A 24,014-nucleotide genomic window follows, 5' to 3' on the forward strand; every position below is an offset into this window, starting at 1 on the left:
ATGAAATTATACAATCATTAACCCAAAGGGGGAAAAATAAAAAGAATCAATAAAAACTCTACTTTAGATGGCTTAGACATATGTATAAAGAAACTGGCGCAGGAGCAGTTTGTGTGCTTACCAGTATTTTGTGCCTCAATATCACGTTTTCCAGGCAGGGTAAGAAATACTTGTAGCATAAGGAATGGAAAATATAACAAAGGCTAAATGTAGCCTAAGGAAATGAAATGATGTATGAAAATTAATAATTAACTGGCTCATCAGATGAATTATGAGTCTAGATGAGTTTATTAATGATATTTACTAAGAAAGGGCTTTTGGCTGTAAATAGGCATTATAGAGCTCATGTTTTGAGAATTTTCTTGAATGGATGAGTTAACATTGCTTTTTGTTTGTTTAATCTTTTAATCCATGAGAAAGTGCCTAAGTCTTGGTTTTAGAAGATAGAGAAATGATTTTTGTGATTTGATTCAAGTCACAAGTTTCCCAGAAAACTAGAGAAATTATTAAATGGTTTTGTGTCTTATTTTCCTTAGAAGCAAAGTACTTCTTTTCTCTGACTTGACTTACAGTAGTGTTTTTGAGTTTGACAGTGGTCAAAAGTGAAGATCTATTAACTCATGTCGACTCCTGTAGCCGAATGAATGTTTTTATTGTTTGAACCAGTGGATGTATCAATATATCCGATTTTCAGTACATTAATTTTGCTTTTTTCTTCTTTTTTTTTCTGTTGATACCTTGGGGTAGTGTAGTTGGAGGGAGGCCAGAAGAAAAGTAATGCTGGAGAACTTGTTAAGTTTTTAAATAGAAAGGTACTCTTTCAATGGAATCTTCCTACCAGTTAGGTTTTGATACTTATTAGTTGGCAAAATGTAGGAAAATTTAATCCTAATATCCATCTTTTTATGGTAAGTGCTGTCTTTCAGCACATGGATGGCATGAGAGCCTCCTGTCAACTCTTACTTTGATGGAGCGGGCAGGTACTATTTTTGCTTCCACGTCTCCCAATTTAAGTGCCATGGGTATAAAATCTACATATTTATTTCTGATCACAGTAAATGGGTATTTTTTAAATAATCTTCCTTATCTTAATTATCTGGGAGAACAGAATTTCTAGAGACTGTAATGATTATCATCAACTTCCTCATTTTATGGATGAAAACTATAAGTCCAGGGAAGTCATAAATGATTTGCCAGTAGTAGAACTCAGGTGACCTGACTTCTGGTTGAATGCTCTTTTCACTCTGAGTCAATGAAGTTGTGTCTTTCTTAAAAGTTAGCAGTTTATTCCTTTTTTTGTTACCAAGAAACTGGCGCAGAATTGTACATGATCATATGGCCTAGTTAAAAAGTATATAAAATATTAGAATATGAATAGACAAAATTGATTTTTAAATTTAATGCTTGACAAATCAGTTGGTATGATTAATGTGAAAACAATAGGCATATTTTCACATACAATTTATTTTATTTTTGTCTTGAGACTCTTTTTTTCAGGTCACATGCCATTGACTTCTTGGTTGTCCTTTATGGTATTAATCACATTACTTTTAGGCTGTTACTTTGTTAGTTACAAAATTTAAGTAGTTTTGTTGTTTTTACTTTCAACCTAAAGCTATTTAAAACAGGAGTATAGTATATAAAAGAATAAAATAAATATCCAGTCTGACAGGCAGGAATGAGTGTCTGATAATTAAGTTTTCGGTGTTTTAATTATTCTTACTTTTCACAAACTTAACCTTATTAATGATCAAGTCTAATGCCAAGTACCTACTTACGTGTTTTATCCATATTTTTTGATGATAATTTCTGCTTGTTGTGATCTTGCTGCCAAAAATTACTCGCTTATTTTTAAAAACTTGGAAATGGGCATAGTCTGCAAATCTGCAGACATTGGTCACTTGGACCATAGCCTTAGTGACTCATATTTCCAGTCATGTTGGATAATTCATCATTTTTAACAAGTTGCCAATACAACGTATTTATCTTGCCTTTTGTGTGTGTGTGTGTGTGTGTGTGTGTGTGTGTGTGTGAATAAGTGCTTTCTTATGCAGGATTCAGAGTGCTCAGAAAATAGTTTTTATCAATGAGTGGAGAATAGATGGCTACTATAACCTGGCAAAGCATGGAGAAATTAAATGATTCTTGTTCACAATCAACCAATAAATCAATAGAGCAGCTGGTAATACATTTGAATTTTTACAAATAGATATAGCAAAAAAGGTATTGGAATTTTTCCAATGTAAAAAAAAAAGAAATCTTACAACTGGCCTGATACCAGGGTTCATTTCTTATTATTCATAATGAACTTAAATGATACAGGTTTGGATAAGCCTGGACATATTTGTTCATTCTCGAAAACTGTAGTGAAGGGAAGGGCAGGAACAAGACCTAGAAGTGTCTCTGAGGACTACATGGCATGGAAGTATTAAATGTGACAGACTGATAGAATTCTTTGTTCTTCATTCTTCTTCTAAGGATACTTTTCCCATTGCTTTTTAGAGAGAGTTCGATGGGGTAGGGGAAGAGAAACATTGATGTAAGAGAGACACATCAATTGATTGCCTCCTGCAGCTGCCCATACCAGGGCTGGGGATTGAACCTGCACCCCAGGTACATGCCCTTGACCAGGAATTGAACCTGTGACCCTGTGGTGCATGGGCTGATGCTCTAACCACTGAACTACATGGACCAAGGCTAGAATTGTTAATAAAATAGAGAATTGGTAGAGATGAGGGGAACCTTTCCAATTTTATATTGTTAGTAATTTTTGAAGTTCTTTAACATATGGACACACATAGTCAACTTTGCAGAAGGCACAGTGAGTGCTTGACTTGAAATGAAATATTTTTGATTTTCTAAAATGATAAAAGAAAAAAAATTTTCATGAAAAGTCTGCCTTTCTTGATATTCTGTCTTTGATGATTGGTGGGGCCATTCATTTGGGAGTTGAGTTGGAAATATTTGACTATGACATTGAGTGGGTCCTTCAGAAAGAGTAGAAATCATTCAGTTGGGGATATTTGGCCACTACTGCTTATACTCCGTCCATATTCCTCTGTTGGTTCAACTGTGGCTTTTTTCCAAAACTGTCATGTCTATGTAAAAGAAAACAGACTGCATTCATTAGGAGTGGTGGTACTTAGTCACCTCATTGATTGTACGTACATTTTGGGGAGTCATTGACCAAGGAAGAAGGGCTTTTCCTAACAGTATAACCAGGGAATACTGACATTATTGCATACAGATGGATGATGATGTTCTGTGATCATGTCAGTACTTTTGGTTCTCCTCTGGTACTTGAGAAAGGGGGTAGTGGGATTGCAGATGGAAGCTTTATGAAACTATGGTTGATTTACCATGTTTGGTGCATGATGAACATATCTTTTAAAGGGCTGTTCTTTCCTTATACTTTCTATAAAGCATATTTCACAGCCTTTTCCTTTTCTAGGACATTAATGGAAGGTGAGAGTATTGTCCTATTTCCATTTCTATAACTCAGGATCAGTATGGAACCAAAATTCTAATGCTGCTCTGAATATTGGGTATGTGGATGTATGAGGCCTTTGTGACAGTCCCAGGCCCATATTTTTATCTTTTGTAAATCTAGGGACTATGAAATACTTGCTCTATGAGTGAAAATCAGAGGTGGTTTAATGTCCTCATAATCTCATTTAGAGGCCAGATCTGCCATTAGTTTGTTTACTGGAGTCACTGAAGCAATGCTCTTACAGCTCATGAAGGTGATGCCTTTTGGGTTTTCCAAGACTCACTGTTGCAGAAGTGAACTAGTACAGACAGATCCTCTAGGGAGCAAAATAAGTTTCATTTTGCAAGCTGGCACCAGTAGGTTGGTTGTAGTTGCCAAGAGCACTATATTGAGAAGGGCTCAATGGCAAACAAAACAATGCAGTGATCCATAATCCATGCCTACCATGAATGCAGGAGGGGAAAGTGCCTGCCAGTGAACCATGTATTTGATGACCCTGCTCTACATAAAAGGCCGTTTTGCTAAGAGTGCTTCTTTTCTTCCTGAGGTGAAAGCTACACAGGTTGAAAACTCACTGTAACTTATTTTCCATTTTACTTTTAAAAATGCCTGCATTTATTTTTTTAAACAGGCTAAAAACCCACACCATGGATAACTTATTGGACTTTGCCTGAAAGGAGTCATTAGTGCCATTGGATATTTGACCATCTTGGCCACAGGTTTTTTCAAAATGAATGGAAGGTCATGCAGCATGAATCTCCACCGGATATCAGGAACCCCACAGGGGCCTGGGATGGTCAGTGGCCAACACATTCCTCCCATCCGAGCCCACTCGGGGACTCCTGGCCCCTCGTCCTGTGGCAGCGCACCAAGCCCTGGTATTGGAAGCCTTGTTAACAGTCTCCATCTCAAGATGCCCTTGGGAGGAGGGATGGTTCCTCAGAGCAACATGGCTGAGAGCCCCATCCATCTGCCCGCCTTGAGCCCCAGGAGACAAGTGCTCACCAATGGGAAGTCACGATTCCAGGTCACCCAGGCCGGAGGCATGTCAGGGCCACACACTTTAATGCCAAAGCAGAAGGAGTTTGGAAGTCCTTTTCCTCCAAATCCTGGGAAAGGTAGGATTGTCTTTCTGGGATCTTTTAAAAGTGGAAAGTATTTTTTTCTCCCCCTAGTCCCTTCTCCCAGAAGATCCTATGGAAAAATACACGACTCAGTGTCAGGGCCAAAGTTGATGGTCTTATAATGATATGTAACTCGCTTGGGAAGAGGGAGGATATGTACATGTATGTGAGGACTAGGAGGCCACAGGAGTAAGTGTGAAATCTCATGTAACTGTGAAACAGAGTGGAAGGCAAGATAGAAAGTTCAGAAACAGGGAGGTGGGATGGTGACAGTGGAGAAAGGGAAAGGGCAAAGTTTAGCAAGATCCTACCCTCTGGATATACAAAGCTCTGCTCTGGCTCCCCAAGGGCTAGATTCTGCAGGCCATGGAGGAGAGCTAAGGATGGCTGGAACTATCATTATGCTAGTTGGGTGCTAGCAGAAAGGTGGTACTTGGAAGGAAAAAAGATAAAAAGGAGACATTTCATAAAATGAGGAGTTAATACATAGAAATGATAAAAAATTATTCAAGAGCAAAACCTGTAATTTTTCTAATACAGTTATTAACAAGAGAGAAGAAAGCTAGGAGGAAATAATGAAAAGATGTATTTTTTGTGCTTGTGGAGAACTAGAAAGCCTGGTTAATTTGAAATTCAGAGAGAATTATTTAGTTCAATAATGTTTTATATTTTACATTATCTATTTAATTTAATTTTTTTGAATTTTTATGAGTTTATTTGGGCCAAAACTGATGATAATTTCCAGGAAGCAAGATCTCAAATGCTTCCTAATTACCATGTTTTAAATTAAAGAATAATTGTTGTAGATTGGCAAATTATTTGAATGACATGCTGTCTGTAGAAACTGATATTTAACAAGATTATATAGCACATGATATGTGTGTTTGGGCTAGTATAGAAAGAGTATGTACCCCATGTAAAATATAGCTTTGTTATATAAATTAGCACAATTATATATTACTTTAGGTATTTTTAGCATTCAGTTTTAAATGTTTATACCTCCAAATAAAATTACTAGCAGCATGTGAATAGCCATTCACCAAGTTAACTCATAATTCACCCAGTAATGGTGAATAATTATTTATATCAGGCAAGTAACCACAAGGTTGCTTGTTTTAGTGTCTATGTATTTCTGTGTATGGAGAAGTTGGTATAAATGGATAGATTTAAAAAACAACAACCCTTCATATATGTATAACTTTTTTCTTTTCTTTTTTTATCTATTTAGGTTTAGGTTTGGTGGTTTTATTTCTTAAAGATACTGATTTAAGTGTAAATATAGGATAAACTTTCCCTGGGGGCTACATTCAAAATAGCTCTGTCATTGTCAGGTTGCTATGTTCATGGCGAGGCAAGTGAAGTTCTTCAATGTCAAGCTCGTGTGTTTGTATTTTTAGGGACTGAGGCCCAGTACCAGTAAAGTCTTTCAGCTCATGCTTGACTAGTGAACTGTAGCTTGCTTTTATATGTACTTATGTTTGAAATTCTGACTGGCAGTAATAATGGTGATAATATTAATAACTTGCATTTATTATATTATAACTCATCTATGGTCAGGCACTGTGTTAGTGCTTGCCAATACATTTAAGTTATTCCTTATAACAACCTTGAGTTTTATGCTCAACTGATTAGGGAACTAAAGTCTAGAAAGAATAAGTAACTTCATTGCCAGTCAGTAAAGAGTTTGGGAATATTATGTTGATGGTGACCAGAGTAGTTATAACAGTTTTTAAAAAGTGCTTCAAGTTTTCAGATTCTTCTCTTTTCAATTTTCTGGCTCCTTGCTCAGCTTCCAAGCTAATAGTGCTTGTTCTGGATCTTCATGACTGGGGCATGCATGGGCATGGATAAAGGGTCAGGAAAAAACATTTTATTATCTCCCCTGGCCTTGCAGGTTGGATACGACCAGTGGTCTGGATGGTGCCAGGAGTGGCTGAATGTGTCTCTTTTGGGATCGTGGTTGACAGTTCCTAAACTAAACCAATAACAGGATGAGAATGGTGATCTGAGACTATTTAAACTTCATCTAATCACTTACTCAACAAATAATTTTTGAGCATATATTATAGGTGAGCCACTGTTTGGGGGATACAATAGCCAGTCATACATAGTTATGGCCTTCAAGGAGTTGAATTCAGACAAATGAATGGACAGTTAAAGCACATTTAGGGCTCTGACAGGGATACACTCAGGGTTGTATGATAATATTTGGAAGGGTTCCTAGCTAGTGCTTGATAAGTGGATCTGGGAGGAGAGTAAGATATCTAGTCAGACACTTGAAGGGTAAGGAGCTAGTCTTGCAATGTGTATGTCCTATGACTGTAAGTATGTGTGTGCACGTGTGCATGTGAGAGGGCTGTCTGGAAGTTATTCTGGGTAGGGAGAAAAGCATACTCAAAACCTGGAGGGGAGAGATCATGTGCATTTTATGGACTTTCACTTGGATCCACATTGGAGGGGACAAAGACTATGATAAGAGATAAGACTGAGAAAAATAAGCAGAAGCCAGATGATGGGTCATGGTTGATACACGAATGAAGTTAGATGTGTCTTGAGGACACTGATGAGCTGTGGAAGGGTTTTAACCTTGGGAGTAAGGTAATAAGCTTGAGGTTAACATGTCTCCCTGGCTTTGTTGTTGCCTTTTCATGGATTATTAACTACTAGTAGCTCATCGCGCGATATCATGTGCAGTAGACTGCCTGCTGCTTCTGTGCTGCTTCCACAGGAGGCGGGAGTGACCCGCGTTCATTCCGTGGGAGCTGGGAGGGACCTGCACAGATTCCATGGGAGGTGGGAGGGACCCGTGCTGCTTCTGCAGGAGGCGGGCCTGCTGTCTCCTCTCCAGGCCTGCGCTTGGCCACGGAGGCTGTGGGCTGGCCCCCGACCCTGTCTGTGTCTGCTCTGGCTCTGGAAGGCTGGCCCGAGCTGGGCGCGGTGACGAAGCAAGCATTCCACCAGGCCATTCACGCTGTGCTGGCCTGCTCTCAGTGGCTGTCCCCCAACCCCCGGGACTGAGGGACTCCAGGGGTAGGTGGGGCTTAAAGGACTAGGCGCCACCATCTTTGTGACAGAGTGATGGCTAATTTGCATATTACCCTTTTATTAGATAGGATGCCATGACCCAGAGGAATAAGTACCAAATAACCTGTTACTTTGTGGGGTGTATTAGTTAGGGTTCTCTAGAGAAACAGAACCAATAGGTGGTATAACTATATGTCTGAAATAGAATATATGTATTATCTATCCTTCTAAAATGACATATAAAAAGATATACTTGCTCACATGATTTATTTAACAAGATATACTTGCTCATGTGATTATAGAGGCTGACTGGTCCCAAGATCTACAGGATGAGTCTGCCAGCTGGAGGCTCGGGAGAGCTGAAGGTTTAGTTGTAGTCCAACTCTGAAGGGCTAGAACTAGGAGAGGTAATGAAGTAGTTCCCTCCAGAAGGCCAGCAGACTTGAGATCCATTAATGATGTTTCAATTTCAACCCAAAGGCAGGAAAAAGCCAATGCTCCAGTTCACAGCTAGTTATTCAGGAAAGAATTCACTCATACTTGGTGTAGGGTCAAGCTTTTGTTCTGTTCAGTCCTTCAACTGATTGGATGAGGCCCACTCATTTTAGGAAGGACAATCTGGAATAGGAGATGAAGGTGGTGGAATCCAATCTGATTCTAAGACTTGAGAAGTAGTAGGGGGCACAATTGGAACACATCTCATTATAAGTGTGGTTAACAATGAAATAAAAATATTTTTATTTTTAATTTATGTGTAATATTTTTTTCCAAACAGTTAACAAGTTGTGAGCACACAAATACTATTAAGTTGTTGACTAACTACTTAATAAATAGGTGTTGGGTGTTCCTTTTGGCCTAGGGGCACCATGAAGAAAATCACAGACATTAAGAATGCCATGAACTGAGAACATTTGGGAACCTCTGTCACAGGTGTTTATTTTTTTTCACACAGAGAGTAGGCCAGAGCAGGTGATGCTGCTAGTGGTTGGAAGATCAGGGATGTCATGCCCAAGATCATGGAGCTTCTCTTAGTCTTTCTCTCTTGGTTGTACAATAACTGCCTCACTCTAGCTCCTGCTATGAAGTCCGTCTTCTTTTTTAAAAAAAAAAATAATTTTTTTATTGATTTCAGAGAGAGAGAGAGAGAGAGAGAGAGAAGCATCAATAATGAGAGAGAATCATTGATTGGCTGCCTCCTGCATGCCTCACACTGAGAATCGAGCCTGTAGCCTGGGCATGTGCCCTGACTGGGAATTGAACCGTGACCTCCTGGTTCATAGGTTGACGCTTAACCATTGAGCCACACTGTCTGGGCTGAAGTCTGTCTTCTGAGAATGGTGAAGGAGGAAGGAAGAAGGACAAAGTGCAAAAAAGACAACAGTGACAATTCCCCCCAAATAGTCCCTTTAATCGAATTTCCCAGGAGTCCCACCCAACTGTTCCCTGTAGCCAATCATACATAACTTATCCTATATAATAAAAGGGTAATATGCAAATTGACCCTAACAGCAGAACTACTGGGAATGACTGGTCACTATGACACACACTGACCACCAGGGGGCAGATGCTCAATGCAGGAGCTGCCCCCTGGTGGTCAGTGCGCTCCCACAGGGGGAGCTCTGCTCAGCCACAAGCCAGGCTGATGGCTGCCAGTACAGCGGTGGTGGTGGTAGCTTCTCCCGCCTCCTCAGCAGCACTAAGGATGTCTGACTGCAGCTTAGGCCTGCTCCCCGCTGGCAAGTGGACATCCCCCGAGGGCTGCCGGGCTGCCAGAGGGATGTCTGATTGCCATCTTAGGCCTGATCCCCTGGGGAGTGGGTTTAAGCCAGCAGGTGGACAGCCCATGAGTGGTCCCAGACTGCTAGAGGGCACAGGCTGGGCTGAGGGAACCCCCGCCCCCCTTGTGCACAAATTTTTGTGCACCAGGCCTCTAGTATTAAATAAAACCCATTCTTTGTTCTTGAATCTTCTTGTTTTAAAAAGTTAGATTTTATCTTACATTATTTTGTATTGTTATATTGTATTTTACTTTTTAGAATTTGCCACTTTTTAAAATTTTTTTATTGTCTAAAGTTTTACATATGTCTCCTTTTTCCCCAATTGACCCCCCCAACCATTCCCACCCTGGGCAAGCCCCCAACACCCCAGTGTCTGTGTCCATTGGTTATGCTAATATGCATGCATACAAGTCCTTTGTTTGCTCTCTAACCCCTCCCCCTCCCCTACCATTTATCTCTGGATCTATTCTCGTTCATCAAATTATGTTGCATTTGCCACTTTTAATATCTCTTTTTCTTGCAAGTAAGTTGAACCACTTTTAAATAGGTTGCAGACATTATGACACTTCATCCCCAAATTTCTAAGTTGGTAACTTGCATGCTATATAATAAAAATCCATTAATAATAACCAAAGAATTTAACTTTGCTACAATAGTATTATTTATATATAGGGTATCCCAAAAATGTATACACACACGTTGAATAATTATAAAGGCAGTGTTTGTTAAAATACATTTCATTTTCAAAACTGAGCTCTCAGCTATTCAAGTGTGTATATATATTTTGAGACACCCTGTATAGTTATATATTAAAATGCAGGTCATAATCAAATTCATCTTATATTGTTATTTTATATTTTATTTTATTTATTATTACTTATAATATAAGTTATTATTTTCTTCCCCCATTTATAATCACATGATTTTTGTAGCCGTTTTTTTCTTTTGATCCAGGATCTAAGCAGAGATCGTGCACTACATTTGGTGATGTTTCTTCAGTCTCCTTAAATCTAGAGTAGCCCTCTAACCTTGCCTTTTCTTCATATTTCCTGACAAATTCGTTGATATTTTTAGAGTTCATGTTAGTTGTTTTGTTATACAATCTGCTTTGTTTGAATATTTCATCATGATTGGGCTCAGGTTAAACAGTTTTGGCAGGAGTACTACATAGGTGTTTTGTGTACCACCCATTGCATTACACCAGGAAGCACTGAATGCTCATTTGTCCTACTATTTGTGATGTTGCTTTTAATCACCTGGCAAAGGTGGTGTCACCAGATCTCTGCACTGCCAAAGACACTTTACCTTTCAAAATTAATCAATAATCTCGTTCTACAATCTGCTTTCATAGCATCCATTGATAATCCTTGTTTGAATAAGTTATTGCCTTGTTTTCCTATTCTGGCATTTCCTCTATGTGTATTAGTGGGTATCCTTATTATTGTAAAGAGGAGTTTATTTCCCTTCTCTTATTGAGAGTCACTGTGGACTTAACGAAAACTTTATTGCACTGTAACTCATTATCGTCACTGTTCTTTCTGATGCTCATATTGTCCCAGATTTAGCCATGGGAGCCCCTTCAAGTCAGTTCCTATGTTCTTTTTGATATGTTCCCAGGAAACACTTCCTTGCTTTCACACATTAACAAATATTCTAGGCCCATTTGCACTTCCTGCCCCAGACCCAGAACCAGCCCAGGTCCCTTTTAGTGAGAAATGATATTTGGAAAACTGAGTGAAAGGTTATTCGTATTGACTTAGGAGTGTCATTGCTTTTGGGCCCTGTGCATGGACAGTGTTAGGAAATATGTCAGAACAAGATAATGAGTTCTAGTTAAAATACAACATTACAGAGTTCTACCTCACACTTCCTCAGTACGATCCCTGGTTCTCAGCAATGTCAGTGTATTTATTTGCTCTTCCCTACGATAGAGAAAAAGTTACTTTTTAGCTTTACATTTTTAAGATAGTAGAAATTAGTTTTAAAAATGGTTTCTTACTACATATAAAATTGTAGTGTGCTGAGATGAGAATGTTTGTATTTCTATGAGCCACTGAGTGAGCATGGAGGACGTTCTGCAGTTGGCAACTTCCTGGCCCTGCTAGGATTGGTGAGTACAGAATTCCAGTTATATTGTACCAGTAATGACATTCCTCCCTACTTTCCGCTCAGCAGTTATGAATTGTGATTAGACTGGCAGATATGCATTTTTTCAAAGCATGTGGGAAATCAGTTTTATGATCTCTACTTTAAGCACATTTGACATAGCTATTTAAATATTTAAGACAATCCCACATTCACAGTACCTGTAGGCCTACATAATTGGGAAGATTTTCATTGTAAAGGTTTTTTCTTTTACTTCAGGGCCTCTGACATTTCTTGTTGGGCTCTGCTGTCCTTGGAGACAAAGGGAGTTAGTTATTCATTAGCACTTTGTGGGTTATTCATTATTGTTAGTCAGAAAAAGCAGAATATCAACAAAGGACACCAAACTAATTGGGATTAAAAAATTCTGTTGTCACTTAAGACTGGTGTAAGAAAGACTTGTAAAGACCTGGTTTAAGAAAAATAATGTGTTGTGTGAACCTGGGAGCTCTAAAAACTGATGTACTTTAAATGGTACATCAAGTTTCATTTTTATTTTTTACTGCTTGTGGTTTGCTAATTCAAAAGGTTAGAGTTTTATTCTTTAGTGGGTCAGCTAGCTTCGTATTGCCCACCTCTCCCCTCCTCTACTGCCACAACATAAATTTTAAACTACTGCCACTGATTTTTACTTTTCTATACCATTTCTTCCTTACGCTTCTCCCTGGAAAAATAGGCAATGAAAAAACCTGCTAACACCCATGAATGAACTGTGTTGAATGTTGTCACGTTAGAAGTGGGATAAGAATAGCAATCGGGGTTCCACTTTTTTGAAGAGATGCAGTTGATATATTAGGTAAAGAAAGTTGAGGCAAAATATTTGGTTACTTTTTTCTCCACTTCTGCTTTTAATCATTTATATTTCCTTGCACTTCCAATGTGGCTTCCTGCAGAATTAGAGCAAATAAAGTTAATATTTCGTAAAAAGTTCCAAAAATAACCAAACCAGTCAGAGACCAAAGGCATTATTCCAGTTGAGGTAGCCAGAGTTTTCATTTCGTCTAGCCAGCAAGGCAGGTGAAACACAATGTTTACTTTTGTTTACTCTGTGGGCTACACAGGGTACACTTTGTGTGATTTATTGATGCTGGGTGTAAATCAAATTGATGATGGATTTCCAAGTATTACTGAATGGCAGGCATGATTTGTTCCAGTTATAAAAGCAATTTGTCAATCTCATAACATTCCATGTTTAAAAGAATATATTCCATTAACACACCCTGCTCCCTATATACACCTCAAAAGCTTTCGGATATGAAGCTGAAATGTAACAGTTGTTAGTTACATATGGCATATTAACACTGTAAAATAGCAATGGCTTTGGGACCTATATGGTACTTTGTAGCTTACAAATTTGCATATTGTCGGTCTCATATGATTTAATTAAAGGCACCATCCTGGGAGGGAGGGCAAGTGTAAATTGGCTCCATTTTAGGGATGAACAGGCTGAGGCTCAGTTTGCTGAAAAGTCTTGCCCTTTCTCCCCATTAGAGTTTATGGTTTCTAACATTCCTGAAAGAGTATACCTTTATTTTTTTTAAATATATTTTTATCGATTTCAGAGAAGAAGGCAGAAGGAGAGAGAGATAAGACACCAATGATGAGAGAGAGAAAGAGAGATCATTGATTGGCTGCCTCCTGCACACCCCACCCCACCCCACTGGGGATCAAGCCCACAACCCTGACTGGGAATTGAACCATGACCTCCTGGTTCTTAGGTCGATGCTCAACCACTGAGCCACAATGGTTGGGTGAAAGAGTGTATCTTTAAAAATTCAAACCTATTCAGCTGCCATTTTCATCCATGACCTGAGGAAATGGGTCCTTGCTCCTTTTTGGAAAATTGTGCTTGACAGTATGCGTCCTTCTGAGCCAGGAGGACATTGTCAACCCAGGCAGGAGCCAGGCGGTCTTTGTGTGATGGCAACCAGAGTGACATCAGTAGATGCACAAGTTTCTTTCCTTGCCTCTGTCTCTGTTTAAACCCAGGCAGGAAGATATCATGCATATGAATAGATTTTCTACTTCTGACCCATAAAATTTTAAGGCTAAATTGGTGGTGACTTGTATTTAATAACTATTTTCATGGCTGCCTTACTTGAATAATGAAAGAAATAGAAGGTCTGTAATTGGCTCTGACATAAGAAACAAGTTGAAAATGTGACTTATGGTATAGGATCTTGCTACTTAAGAATAGTCTGAGGCCAGCAGCCTTAGCAGGGACTGGGGATCTTGGGTAGGGAGACGGTGAACATCAGAGGACTTGTGAGCCAACACGTTGGCTTTCTAGGTAGTCACCCGCTTCTGTGGTAGTCTTGGTGCACATGAGATGGTGCAACAGAAAATGGTGTTTGCTTTTGAAAGTTAAATTAGATGGTAAGTATGAAAGTTCATTTTATAATACAAACTGCCAGAGCATGTAAAGTATTATTCCTTGATTACAAATCCATGTTGGGCAGTATGAATCTCCATAAACCACTGCAACTGCTGCTGAGTGAGATGGCCCCAACACACTACCCTATTTCTTTATATTATTTATTCGTCCTTCTACATAAAAACCTATAGCTTAGTCATAACTCCCCAGTATAGGCTGTATGAAAAGCTATTTGATAGGTGAATATAGAACCCTAAACGCTATTTTTATAGTTTGCTTCAAAAGCTGGAGAGGAAAAAATGTAATCTAAACTAAACAAACATTGAGCTGAAATAGCATATTTAAAAAGTTTATCTTCCATCTAAAGATTTTACTTTATTTAAATAGGGAGATCTTACAATTTATTACCCAAATCAGGATACTTTCCAAGAATGAAATGGAGCCCTATTATAATTATGCTGGGATTATCTTGGATGAACTGGAATGCAGGGTCACCCTTATATTTAGCAGAAAGTTTAATTGTATTTAGATTCAGAATATTACCCAACTGCTTTAAGGTAAAGTAGTTCAATGTACTTGTCAGGAAGGATTAGCCCCATAGACGTTAATAGCAAAATTATTTATTGGGACCCTTGAGTGATTATTCCTATATCATTAAGTAAAAATGCATTAGTTTCTGGGGTTGAAAATAAGCAGCTAGCAATTATTTAGCACTTTCTATTTTCTACTGTTCTTAGCTTTTCATATCTTAATCCCTCCTAGCCCTATGAAGTATCCCCATTGAAAACATGAGAAAAAAGAGGCTTAGAAAGATTAAGAAACTTGACCAAGAATGCAAGGGGATTTTAACCCATGTCTTTCTGACTTCAGAGTCCTAAATACTTCTATAGGTTATTGTTTTGTTTTGGGCACAGGGCTTGCCTCAAAAGGCTAGGTTCTTGGCAAGTGAGGATAATTTCCTGAAAAAGCCAGTATGTCTATCATAATTTCTCCTATGTGTGGTGGTGTAGTATCTATATATATAAAAGCCCAGCGATCTGAACAGCAGAAAGACCAGAATGACTGGTGGCAGCCAACCAGCCTGATCCGGGCCCCAATCAGCCCCTACTCCCTGGCCGGCTCCGCCCCCAATTGTCCCCCAACACCCTGATTGGGTGCAGGGCTGGCCGACCAACTGCCCATGGCCCCTCACCCCCACCGGCCCAGCCCGATGGGCCCCCATCAGGGCGGGCTGGCCAGACCCCGCCCATGCATGAATTCGTGCACCAGGCCTGTAGTCTGGTACATATTTATTTTGTAAAGAGCAATGAGCTGAAGCAAACAACAACAAAACACTGCCAAATAAATTGTTGAGGTGTCTGTGTTGATTTATGTAAAACTTGAGGCCTGATGCACGAAATTCTTGCAAGGGGCTTGGCCCTCGCAGCCCCTCGCAGCCTCAGCCAGCCCTCACCGCCCTGGCTTCGTCTGGAAGGTTGTCCAGACGGTCATTCTGCTGTTCAGTCTAATTAGCATATTGGTTCTTTATTATATAGGATGTGCCCCTCCTTACTTGCTTAAGATAGTGGTTTTGGTGGAAGTCAGGTAGGGTATGTGACAGAAAAGAGAAGGATACAGTAATGGCCACTGTGTTTTATAAGGTAACACATTTTTGTTCTTAGATATGGGATTCAATAAAAGGATAAAAAAAAGCATTTAATGGGTGATCCATTAAAATGTTAGTTTTATTTTGTGTTTAGAGTTTAGTAAAGGGGAGGGTTTCCAGGGTTTAAGTATGCAGACCAATGATTTCTGTTTGATGTCATGTTGAACAACAGTAATTTGAAATAATTTGGCTGTCAGATTTGAAAATTTTCAGCATAGGTGTTTCTTATTGCCTTGGGTCATATAATTAAAGATAACCCACTTACGATTTTAATACTGGCTTTTAGGAATGGTTTTAATAAGAATCTATCAGATATAAACCATATACAATTAATCAGTGAGTTAAATTTTTAAAATTTGGGGTACATGGATTGGGTGTTGAAAACATATTTTCTCTACATATTTGGCTCAGGTAAGTTTTCCACTTATATAGAAGGAAATTCTGTACAACCATCCATTTATTATTGTGACAGTCAGACTCTAAGATGCCCCTCCACCATTCCCCTCTCCTGAAATTCATGCCCTTGTGTAGTAGCCCCACCCTTTGAGTGTGGGCTGGATAGAGTGACTTGCTTCTAACCATGATGAGGATGATGAAATGTCACTTCCATTATTAGATTGCAAAAGATTTGACTTCCTGTCTTGCTGTCAGACTTCTCGGTTTGTTTGCCATGTTGGAAAGGCCCATGTGGCAAGTAACTGAGGGAGGCCTCTGGCCAACAATCTTCTGGAAATTGTATTCTGCCAACAGCCATGTGAGCTTCAAAGCAAATCTTCCCCCAGTTGAACCTTCAGATGAGACTTTAGCTGTAGCTGACACCTTGATTGTGGCCTTGTGAAAGACCCTGAAGCAGAGGACCCACCTCAGCCATGCTCAGATTTCTGACCCAGAAACTGAGATAAGAATCCACTTCAGTTATTTTTCTTTTCTGATTGTATTTTAAGAACTTCTCTATGTCAGACAATCAACTGATATGGATATATACATATATATAATATATACATAATATATATAATATATATATGATATATGTGTGTATATGTATATCTGCAGGGAGCTCACAATGTGTTGTTTTAAGCCACTAAATTGGTGGTAATTTGTTATGTAGTAATAGATAACTAATACAATTATTGTCTAGGCAATATCTAGGAGCAGAAGGGCAGAAATTAACCTCTATTGAGGACCTGTGATATGCCAGACATGGTGATAGGCTTAAAGATTCAGGAGAGCCAACTTGTAAGGTTTTTAAAATGACATCCATTTACACATGTGGAAATCAACATTCAGAGAAGTGAAATTTAATTTCCCAAGTTTACATGACTCCTAAGAGAAAAAACCAGGGTTTGGGTGCAGGTATATCTTATCCCACTGCCCCTGTTCCTTCCATGCACCAGGCTAACTCCTATGAGCCATGACAAACACTGGTGTGGCATTTTATGCCTAAAAGAGTTAAACAAAGACAATTCATCTTTAAGCATTCATCAGCTACCTTCTGTGGGCTTGTTGCCAGGCATCACTCCCCCCCCCCCTTTTCTTCTCAATGGTTTGTTCCCACCAGATATTCTTTTCTGCTCTTTTCCTGCCCTTTATCTAAACCTCTGTTTCACAGCCCTGATCTTTATTGCCCTTTTTATTATTCTCAAACAAGATTCATAGACAGTGTTATCTATCTATGCACATAATTTTTAAAAATCAATATATTCTCATAACTGCAATATAAGGGAATAAAAAGGAACATAATTTATAGTAAAAATAATATGCATTTAAATATGAAAATGTTCCAGCACACTATGCCGGAAGACATAATGAAGTAGTTGGATAAGCTGGCACCTAAGTGTGGAATTAGCTAAAATTCTGATGATTCAGAATTGTATTTGTTGTTTATACTGATCACTCAGATATCTAGTTGTTTTGCTTTGAGTGATAATTTTTGAAATGATGGACAATATTTTATGATATTTCTGCCAAAACATTGATCAGTCTTCCTTTGATTTGTACTGTAACTTCATTAGTGTAAATGCGAATCATGAAAATAAAATGGACTTGCGTTCTAAATTTATAATTATAAACAGATTTTTACCTACATGAATTTCTCGTGGGACTTAAAAATCATGTGGGATATGAAATAATTATTTGTGGGTAGGACTGTGTGTCATCTTGCTTTCACAACTGAATGCCAATAATGCTGACAACCCAGAACACCCCTAGAATCTCCAAATGTCTCTTAGGGGGCAGCATCCTCCAGATCCACTGATCTAAATCTAAATATGCTTTCAGTAAGAGCTGATCAACTGATTAAAGTATTACAATTTCCAGAGGTGTTCGTGTTATAATTGGGTCAGAACCTTAAGACAAAGAAAGGTGTTGTTCTTGGTGGAATTTTTTGGGGGGTAAGGAAGTGGCAAAATGAAAGATGAAGATGGTCCCCTTTCTTCAGCTCTTAAACTACATAGCACAGGTGTACTTTTTATATTTTTGATTCTAGCCTTTGTTCTTATATACCTTAGGCTTCATATACATTTATTTCACACGATAAATTAGATGTGTTTTGTAAGTCAAATTCTTTTTTCTTTTCTGATTGTATTTTAAGAACTTCTCTATGTAAAACAATCAGCTGATACGGATATATATATACATACAGTGGGGCCTTGACTTACGAGTGTCCCGACTAATGAGTTTTTCGAGATACGAGCTGTCTCTCGGCCAATTTTTTGCTTTGAGTTGCGAGCTAAAATTTGGGTTACAAGCCAGCTTCAGATACCCCACCGCTAGTTGGCGCAGCGAACGTCACAGTGAACACCACAACATCAGCCCAGCATCACGTGTCTCACTCGATCACTTTAAGATTTGACATACGAGTAATTTGAGTTATGAGCTCTGTCACGGAATGAATTAACCTCGTAAGTCAGGGCCCCACTGTATATATAGTACACACCCACACACATATATCTATGAGCTCCTTTAGGGACCTCATAATTAAATATGAAGAGAGAAAGAGCCGAAACCGGTTTGGCTCAGTGGACAGAGCGTCGGCCTGCGGACTGAGGGGTCCCGGGTTCGATTCCGGTCAAGGGCATGTACCTGGGTTGCGGGCATATCCCCAGTAGGAGATGTGCAGGAGGCAGCTGATCGATGTTTCTCTCTCATCGATGTTTCTAACTCTCTATCTCTCTCCCTTCCTCTCTGTGAAAAATCAATAAAATATATTTAAAAAAAAAAATAAAAAAATAAATAAATATGAAGAGAGAAAGAAATGTTAAAAAGCAGTAACTTACATACATAATGGTTTATTGACAACAATAAATGAATTTTTGTAATTAAATTTAATATAGTATATGGTATGTAATTAGTAATCTATCCTATATAATAAAAAGTCTAATAAAAACCTATACAATAAAAGTCTAATATGCTCAGTGTCTGGTCGTCTGGTCGGCCGTTCAACCAATCAAAATGTAATATGCTAATGATATGCTAAAGCCACTCAACTGCTCACTCTGACGTGCACTGACCACCAAGGGGCAGACACTCTGACTGGTAGGTTAGCTTGCTGTTAGGGTTTGGCCTATTGGGACTGAGCGTGATGGGCCAGACACGCCCTGGAGCCCTCCTGCAGTCCCTCCCCGCTGGCCAACCTCCTGCACCCCTCCCCGGCCCTGATCATGCACCGTGGGGTCCCTTGGCCTGGCCTGCACTCACTCACAATCCAGGATCCCTTGGGGGATGTTGGAGAGCAGGTTTTGGCCCCATCCTGTAGGTCAGGTGCATGAATTCGTGCACCGGGCCTCTAGTAAGTATATAAAGCCTGTGAAATTGTATATATTATAGATGCTATATAATGTACCATGAATGCTACATATTCTATATACAGCTATATATTATTTATAATATATTACAATTTATATATAAAAGCTTTTATTAAATTAACTAGAGGCCCAGTGCATGAAATTCGTGTACTGGGGGGGTGGGGGTTGTCCCTCAGCCCGGCCTGTACCCTCTCACAGTTCAGGACCCCTCGGGGGATGTCTGACTGCCGGCATAGGCCTGATTCCCCTGATCGGGCCTAAGCCGGCAGTTGGACATCCCTCTCACAATTCAGGATCCCTCACTCCTTACTGCCTGCCTGCTCGCTGCTTTTACTGCTCAGCTTGCTGCTCCTTAGTGCTGCCATGGAGGTTCCCACCACTGGCACTGCACTCACCAGCTATGAGCTTGGCCTTTGGCTGAGCGGGGTGCCCCCTGTGGGAGCTTACTGACCACCAGGGGGCAGCTCCTGCATTGAGCATCTGCCCCCTAGTGGCCAGTGTGCGTCATAGCGACCGGTCGTTCTGGTTGTTCTGGTCATTCCACTGTTATGGTCTCTTAGGCTTTTATTATATAGATAGATAAGCAAAAGTGCCCAGAGGCAACTTTCCCCCTGTTTTTTTATACACTAGAGCACTGGTTCTCAACCTTCTGGCCCTTTAAATACAGTTCCTCATGTTGTGACCCAACCATAAAATTATTTTCATTGCTACTTCATAATTGTAATGTTGCTACTGTTATGAATCATAATGTAAATAGCTGATATGAAGGATGGCCGTAGGCAACCCCTGTGAAAGGGTCGTTCGACCGCCAAAGGGGTCGCGACCCACAGGTTGAGAACCGCTGCACTAGAGCGATATATCTTCATACACAGATGCTTTTTGATGGTGTCTTTTATAGTTGGAAACTCATTTTGCATATCAAAAGGAAAGAGAAAAAATGGGCAGTAGGTATTATAAGAAATTTCATATCAAAACTGATGGGACAGGTCTTGTCACATAGTAGGTGCAGATGGCATAGAATATGTATGGGCAGTGTGGAGTACATCTTTCACTTATATTGACAGCAAACTAAGAGAATATTTCCTATCTCAAGTATCTCAAGTGGGTAAATTGAAAATAGACATTAACAAGAACTTCTTTTGAAGGACATAAGGGCATTTTAACATGTTTCAGGTGAAGGATTAGTGCTGCTATTTCCTTCCCCCATTCCCAGGCAATCACTAATCTGCTCTCTGTCATTATAAATTAACTAGAGGCCTGTTGCACGAATTCATGCACCAGTGGGGTCCCTCGGCCTGGCCTGTGGGATCGGGCCAAAGCCAGCTCTCTGACAACCCCCAACGGGTCCCGGATTTTGAGAGGGCGCAGGCCAGGCCGAGGGATCCCACCGATGCACGATTGGGGCCGGGGAGGAACACTGGGAGGGCTCCAGGGCGTGTATCTGCCAATATTAAAGATAAGGGGTGATTTTGTATAGTGTGAAAAAGTAGGGACTAAATGTCCATCCACTGGTGTATCAGCTAAGATGGAGTCAGGAAAAGAGAATCCACTTCAGTTATTTTAACAAGATCATCTAATAACAGAAATTTGTGAAGCAGGTATTGAAGGACTGAAAAAGATGAAATAAGAAAATGCTGAGGTAATGCAACTAATAATTGCGGGAGCATCTATTGCATTGGGGCTGGAAGATCAAAAGGAAGAAGTTCTTGGAAGTTACCAGAACCTAGAAGCTTGGAGGAGGAGCCCACAGATCTGGGATCCAGACCTCTGAGGACTTGCTACTCAGTTGGTACTGGTACCTTTGAGAGCTGGAAAAATTGTCCTTCCAGTGGCTTCTCCAGAATCAAACCAACAAGTATGATCTCCTGCTCTCTGTGAAGCATTATTACAGACCTGGGAGAACTCTAGACAGATGTCAAATCAATAACAGTTATCAGAACAAAAGTTTTGGACTAGGTCTAAAAACCAATAGGACCTTTCCCCTTTTTATTCTTATCAAATTGCCTAGAATAATTACACTAATTACTAGGCAAAGTATACTAAACCATACTATTGAATTCCTTTCAAAATGTGTGTATCAAATGAAGCTTGTATCTTTGAAAAGTATTCAGAACAAACCCAGAGAAATAAAGCAATGTGAGACTATTACCTCCTTTTCATGATTTCTTTAGTTTTAATCAAATTTTACAAAATAATGATAACTAATGCATAGCACTTTGGAAGTGGTAACCAATTTAAGTGCTTGATATCCCATTTTAACACATTAATAAGACATATCTCATTTAAGTTGCCTCAAAACCCAAGGAAGTGGATACCATCAAGATAGTTTTTGTTATTGTTCCTTCCATTTTATAGATGAGAAAACAGCTGTGGTTGAATTACTTGCCCAAGGTACTATAGCTAGTAAGTGGGATAGCAGGGATATAAACTAGCCAGATTGTCTCCAGAGTATATGCTTTTAACCAGTAAGCCAAATTGGCTGTGTGTGTATGTGTGTGTGTAAATAATTTTAAGCCTGCGTTCTTATTTACCTATGGATGGATAGCAAATCAATTCATTTCTTCAGCAGTGCAATGCTATATCAGAAATACTTGCTTAGGGATTAAAAGAATGAAGCTCAAAACCCAGGTCTTCCACTAACTTCTTTAGAGACTTCTAGGAGAGTCACTTTATCAATCTGGGCTCTTTGTAAAATGAGGAAGTTGACTGAAATGATTTTGATTATTGTTTTATGATTTGTAAGGAGCCTGGTCACCTTTTAGGAACCGGGAGCTAGAGTTGAAGCCGGACTTGCAGAATGAATTAGCCGTCTGTTTCCTACCATGTGTCAGACACAGACTTGGAAGTGGTAGTGCTATTGATGCTATTGATAGCTAATTAGCCGGGAGTGTCAAGGAACAGAGATTAAAGATTCACTTTCTTCAAACCTTAGGGCACTGTGGGGCTTGCTGTAGTCTTAATTTACATTTTTGGCTGAATTTTTATTTTTCTGCATCCAGAAGTCAGTCTTGCCAGGACTACTTGCAAAACACTACTTACAAGTCATTTCATCTCTGGGGATTTAGCCAGAGAGGATAGCCCCTTCTCTTAGCTTCCCTTGCTCCTAAGGGGTTGTCTACTTTCCCAGTTGATAGATAGTTGATCTGTAGACTCATGGTTGATCTAAATACTGGAGCCCTGGAGTCTAGAGAGCAGAAAATACCCAGGAACTGGAAAAGTCTAGCAGAAATGCTTCCAGCTTAGAAGATGGAAGATGTGCTGTGTTGGCTTAACCTCATTGTAAGGTTAAGGAGGGAACATGGGTAGGTGTATGTGTAAGGGGACAGCCTTTACTCTTATTCTCTGAGCAGAGACACTCTCTTTTACCTTCAGACAATCTCCTTTTTTCCTTTTTCTCCTCTCCCACCCACATTTTCCAAAGCCTTGATACTTTTAAAAGAATTGAGTCCTTGAAGCTTTTACATATGTGGGTTGTATTGTAATATGTAGCACTTACCAGCAGGTTTATAAAATGTATGTATTTAGAGTCAAAAGTGATTTTGAATTGGGTTCTGAGTGTTGCTAAATACCACAATTGATGTTATTTTGGTTAAATTTAGAACAAAGGAATAATTTTGGCTCATTCAGTAGTAAAGTTGTATACAGATACATAGTTTGTTTTCCAAATAACTCTTTATAATCTTTGAGTTGTATCAGGATATTTTTACTATTTATAATACTTTTCAGTGAAGTAACTATACATCATTCTCATAGTGGATATCTGTCCTTTACATAATCAAGAACCATGAGGTTAATAAGGAGGATGTGTGTGTGTGTGTGTGCGTGTGTGTGTATGTGTAAAAAATGTAGGCCTGAAGCTGTATATGTTAGGTAGCATGGGCAGTGAGAACCATGGTGTGGGATTCACAGATGGGCAGTTCCTAATATATATTACAATAGAAGAAAAAAACAAAGTCACTTTCCTTCAATTCTGACCTTTTGGTGCCTGTTCTTAGTTCTTATACTTTTCCAGAATTTAGCTGTAGGGTCTCAGAACATTTTCTTAGAGTTGTGTCAAACTGTAAGAGGAGTCCACCTGAGGCACTCCATCCTGCACAATCAGTTATTGGAAGTTTGAGGCAGGGAGTTGGTTCTTTCTGCCTAAGCCAGGTCCCTGGTTTTTTCTGGTGATAGAGGAAGATCCAGGGTGAATGTGTTTTACTGAAGTATTCTGCTTTGGTAGAATTCCAGGTTGTAAATGTGTCACTTCTCGTAATTCTTATTTAAATTATAATTGTTAGAGGGGGAAATTCATAAAGTGGGTACTGTGGGTGATGAAATGGCATGTGGAATGTCTCATTTCATGCCTCACCTCCCTAACATGGCACCTGGTCTCAGTATGCACATATTCTGCATAGGTCTGTGGCCAGTTATCATTGAATTGAATTTAGGTGAAAGAGTTATGATTTAGTATAGAAATTAAATTTCTAGCACTATAAGTGACAACCATTTTGATAGGTAGAATTGGAGCATTAGAGGTCATTTTAGCTCAATTCCTCCATTTTCCAGAGAATGGCATACAGAGGCAGTACGAAGCATAGCATAGTGGTTAATCATGTAGAATGGAAGTGTGATGGATCAGAGACTAAATC

General features: G+C 39.4%; 1 protein-coding gene across 1 annotated transcript in view; it reads left to right on the plus strand.

Moving 5' to 3' along the window:
* Positions 1–4,220: 4,220 nt before the first annotated feature.
* The window catches only part of GLIS3 (GLIS family zinc finger 3), a gene marked incomplete at both ends in the record, with an annotated part of 431,103 nt that continues 411,309 nt past the window's right edge, over positions 4,221–24,014 (plus strand). The window contains one exon of the mRNA XM_081104158.1: positions 4,221–4,608. Within this exon, the coding sequence (XP_080960284.1) occupies positions 4,221–4,608 (388 nt within the window). The remainder of the gene's footprint in view (positions 4,609–24,014) is intronic.

Source organism: Myotis nattereri, assembly GCF_964212035.1.
Source record: "Myotis nattereri genome assembly, chromosome: 12".
NCBI classification, from domain to species: Eukaryota; Metazoa; Chordata; class Mammalia; order Chiroptera; family Vespertilionidae; genus Myotis; species Myotis nattereri.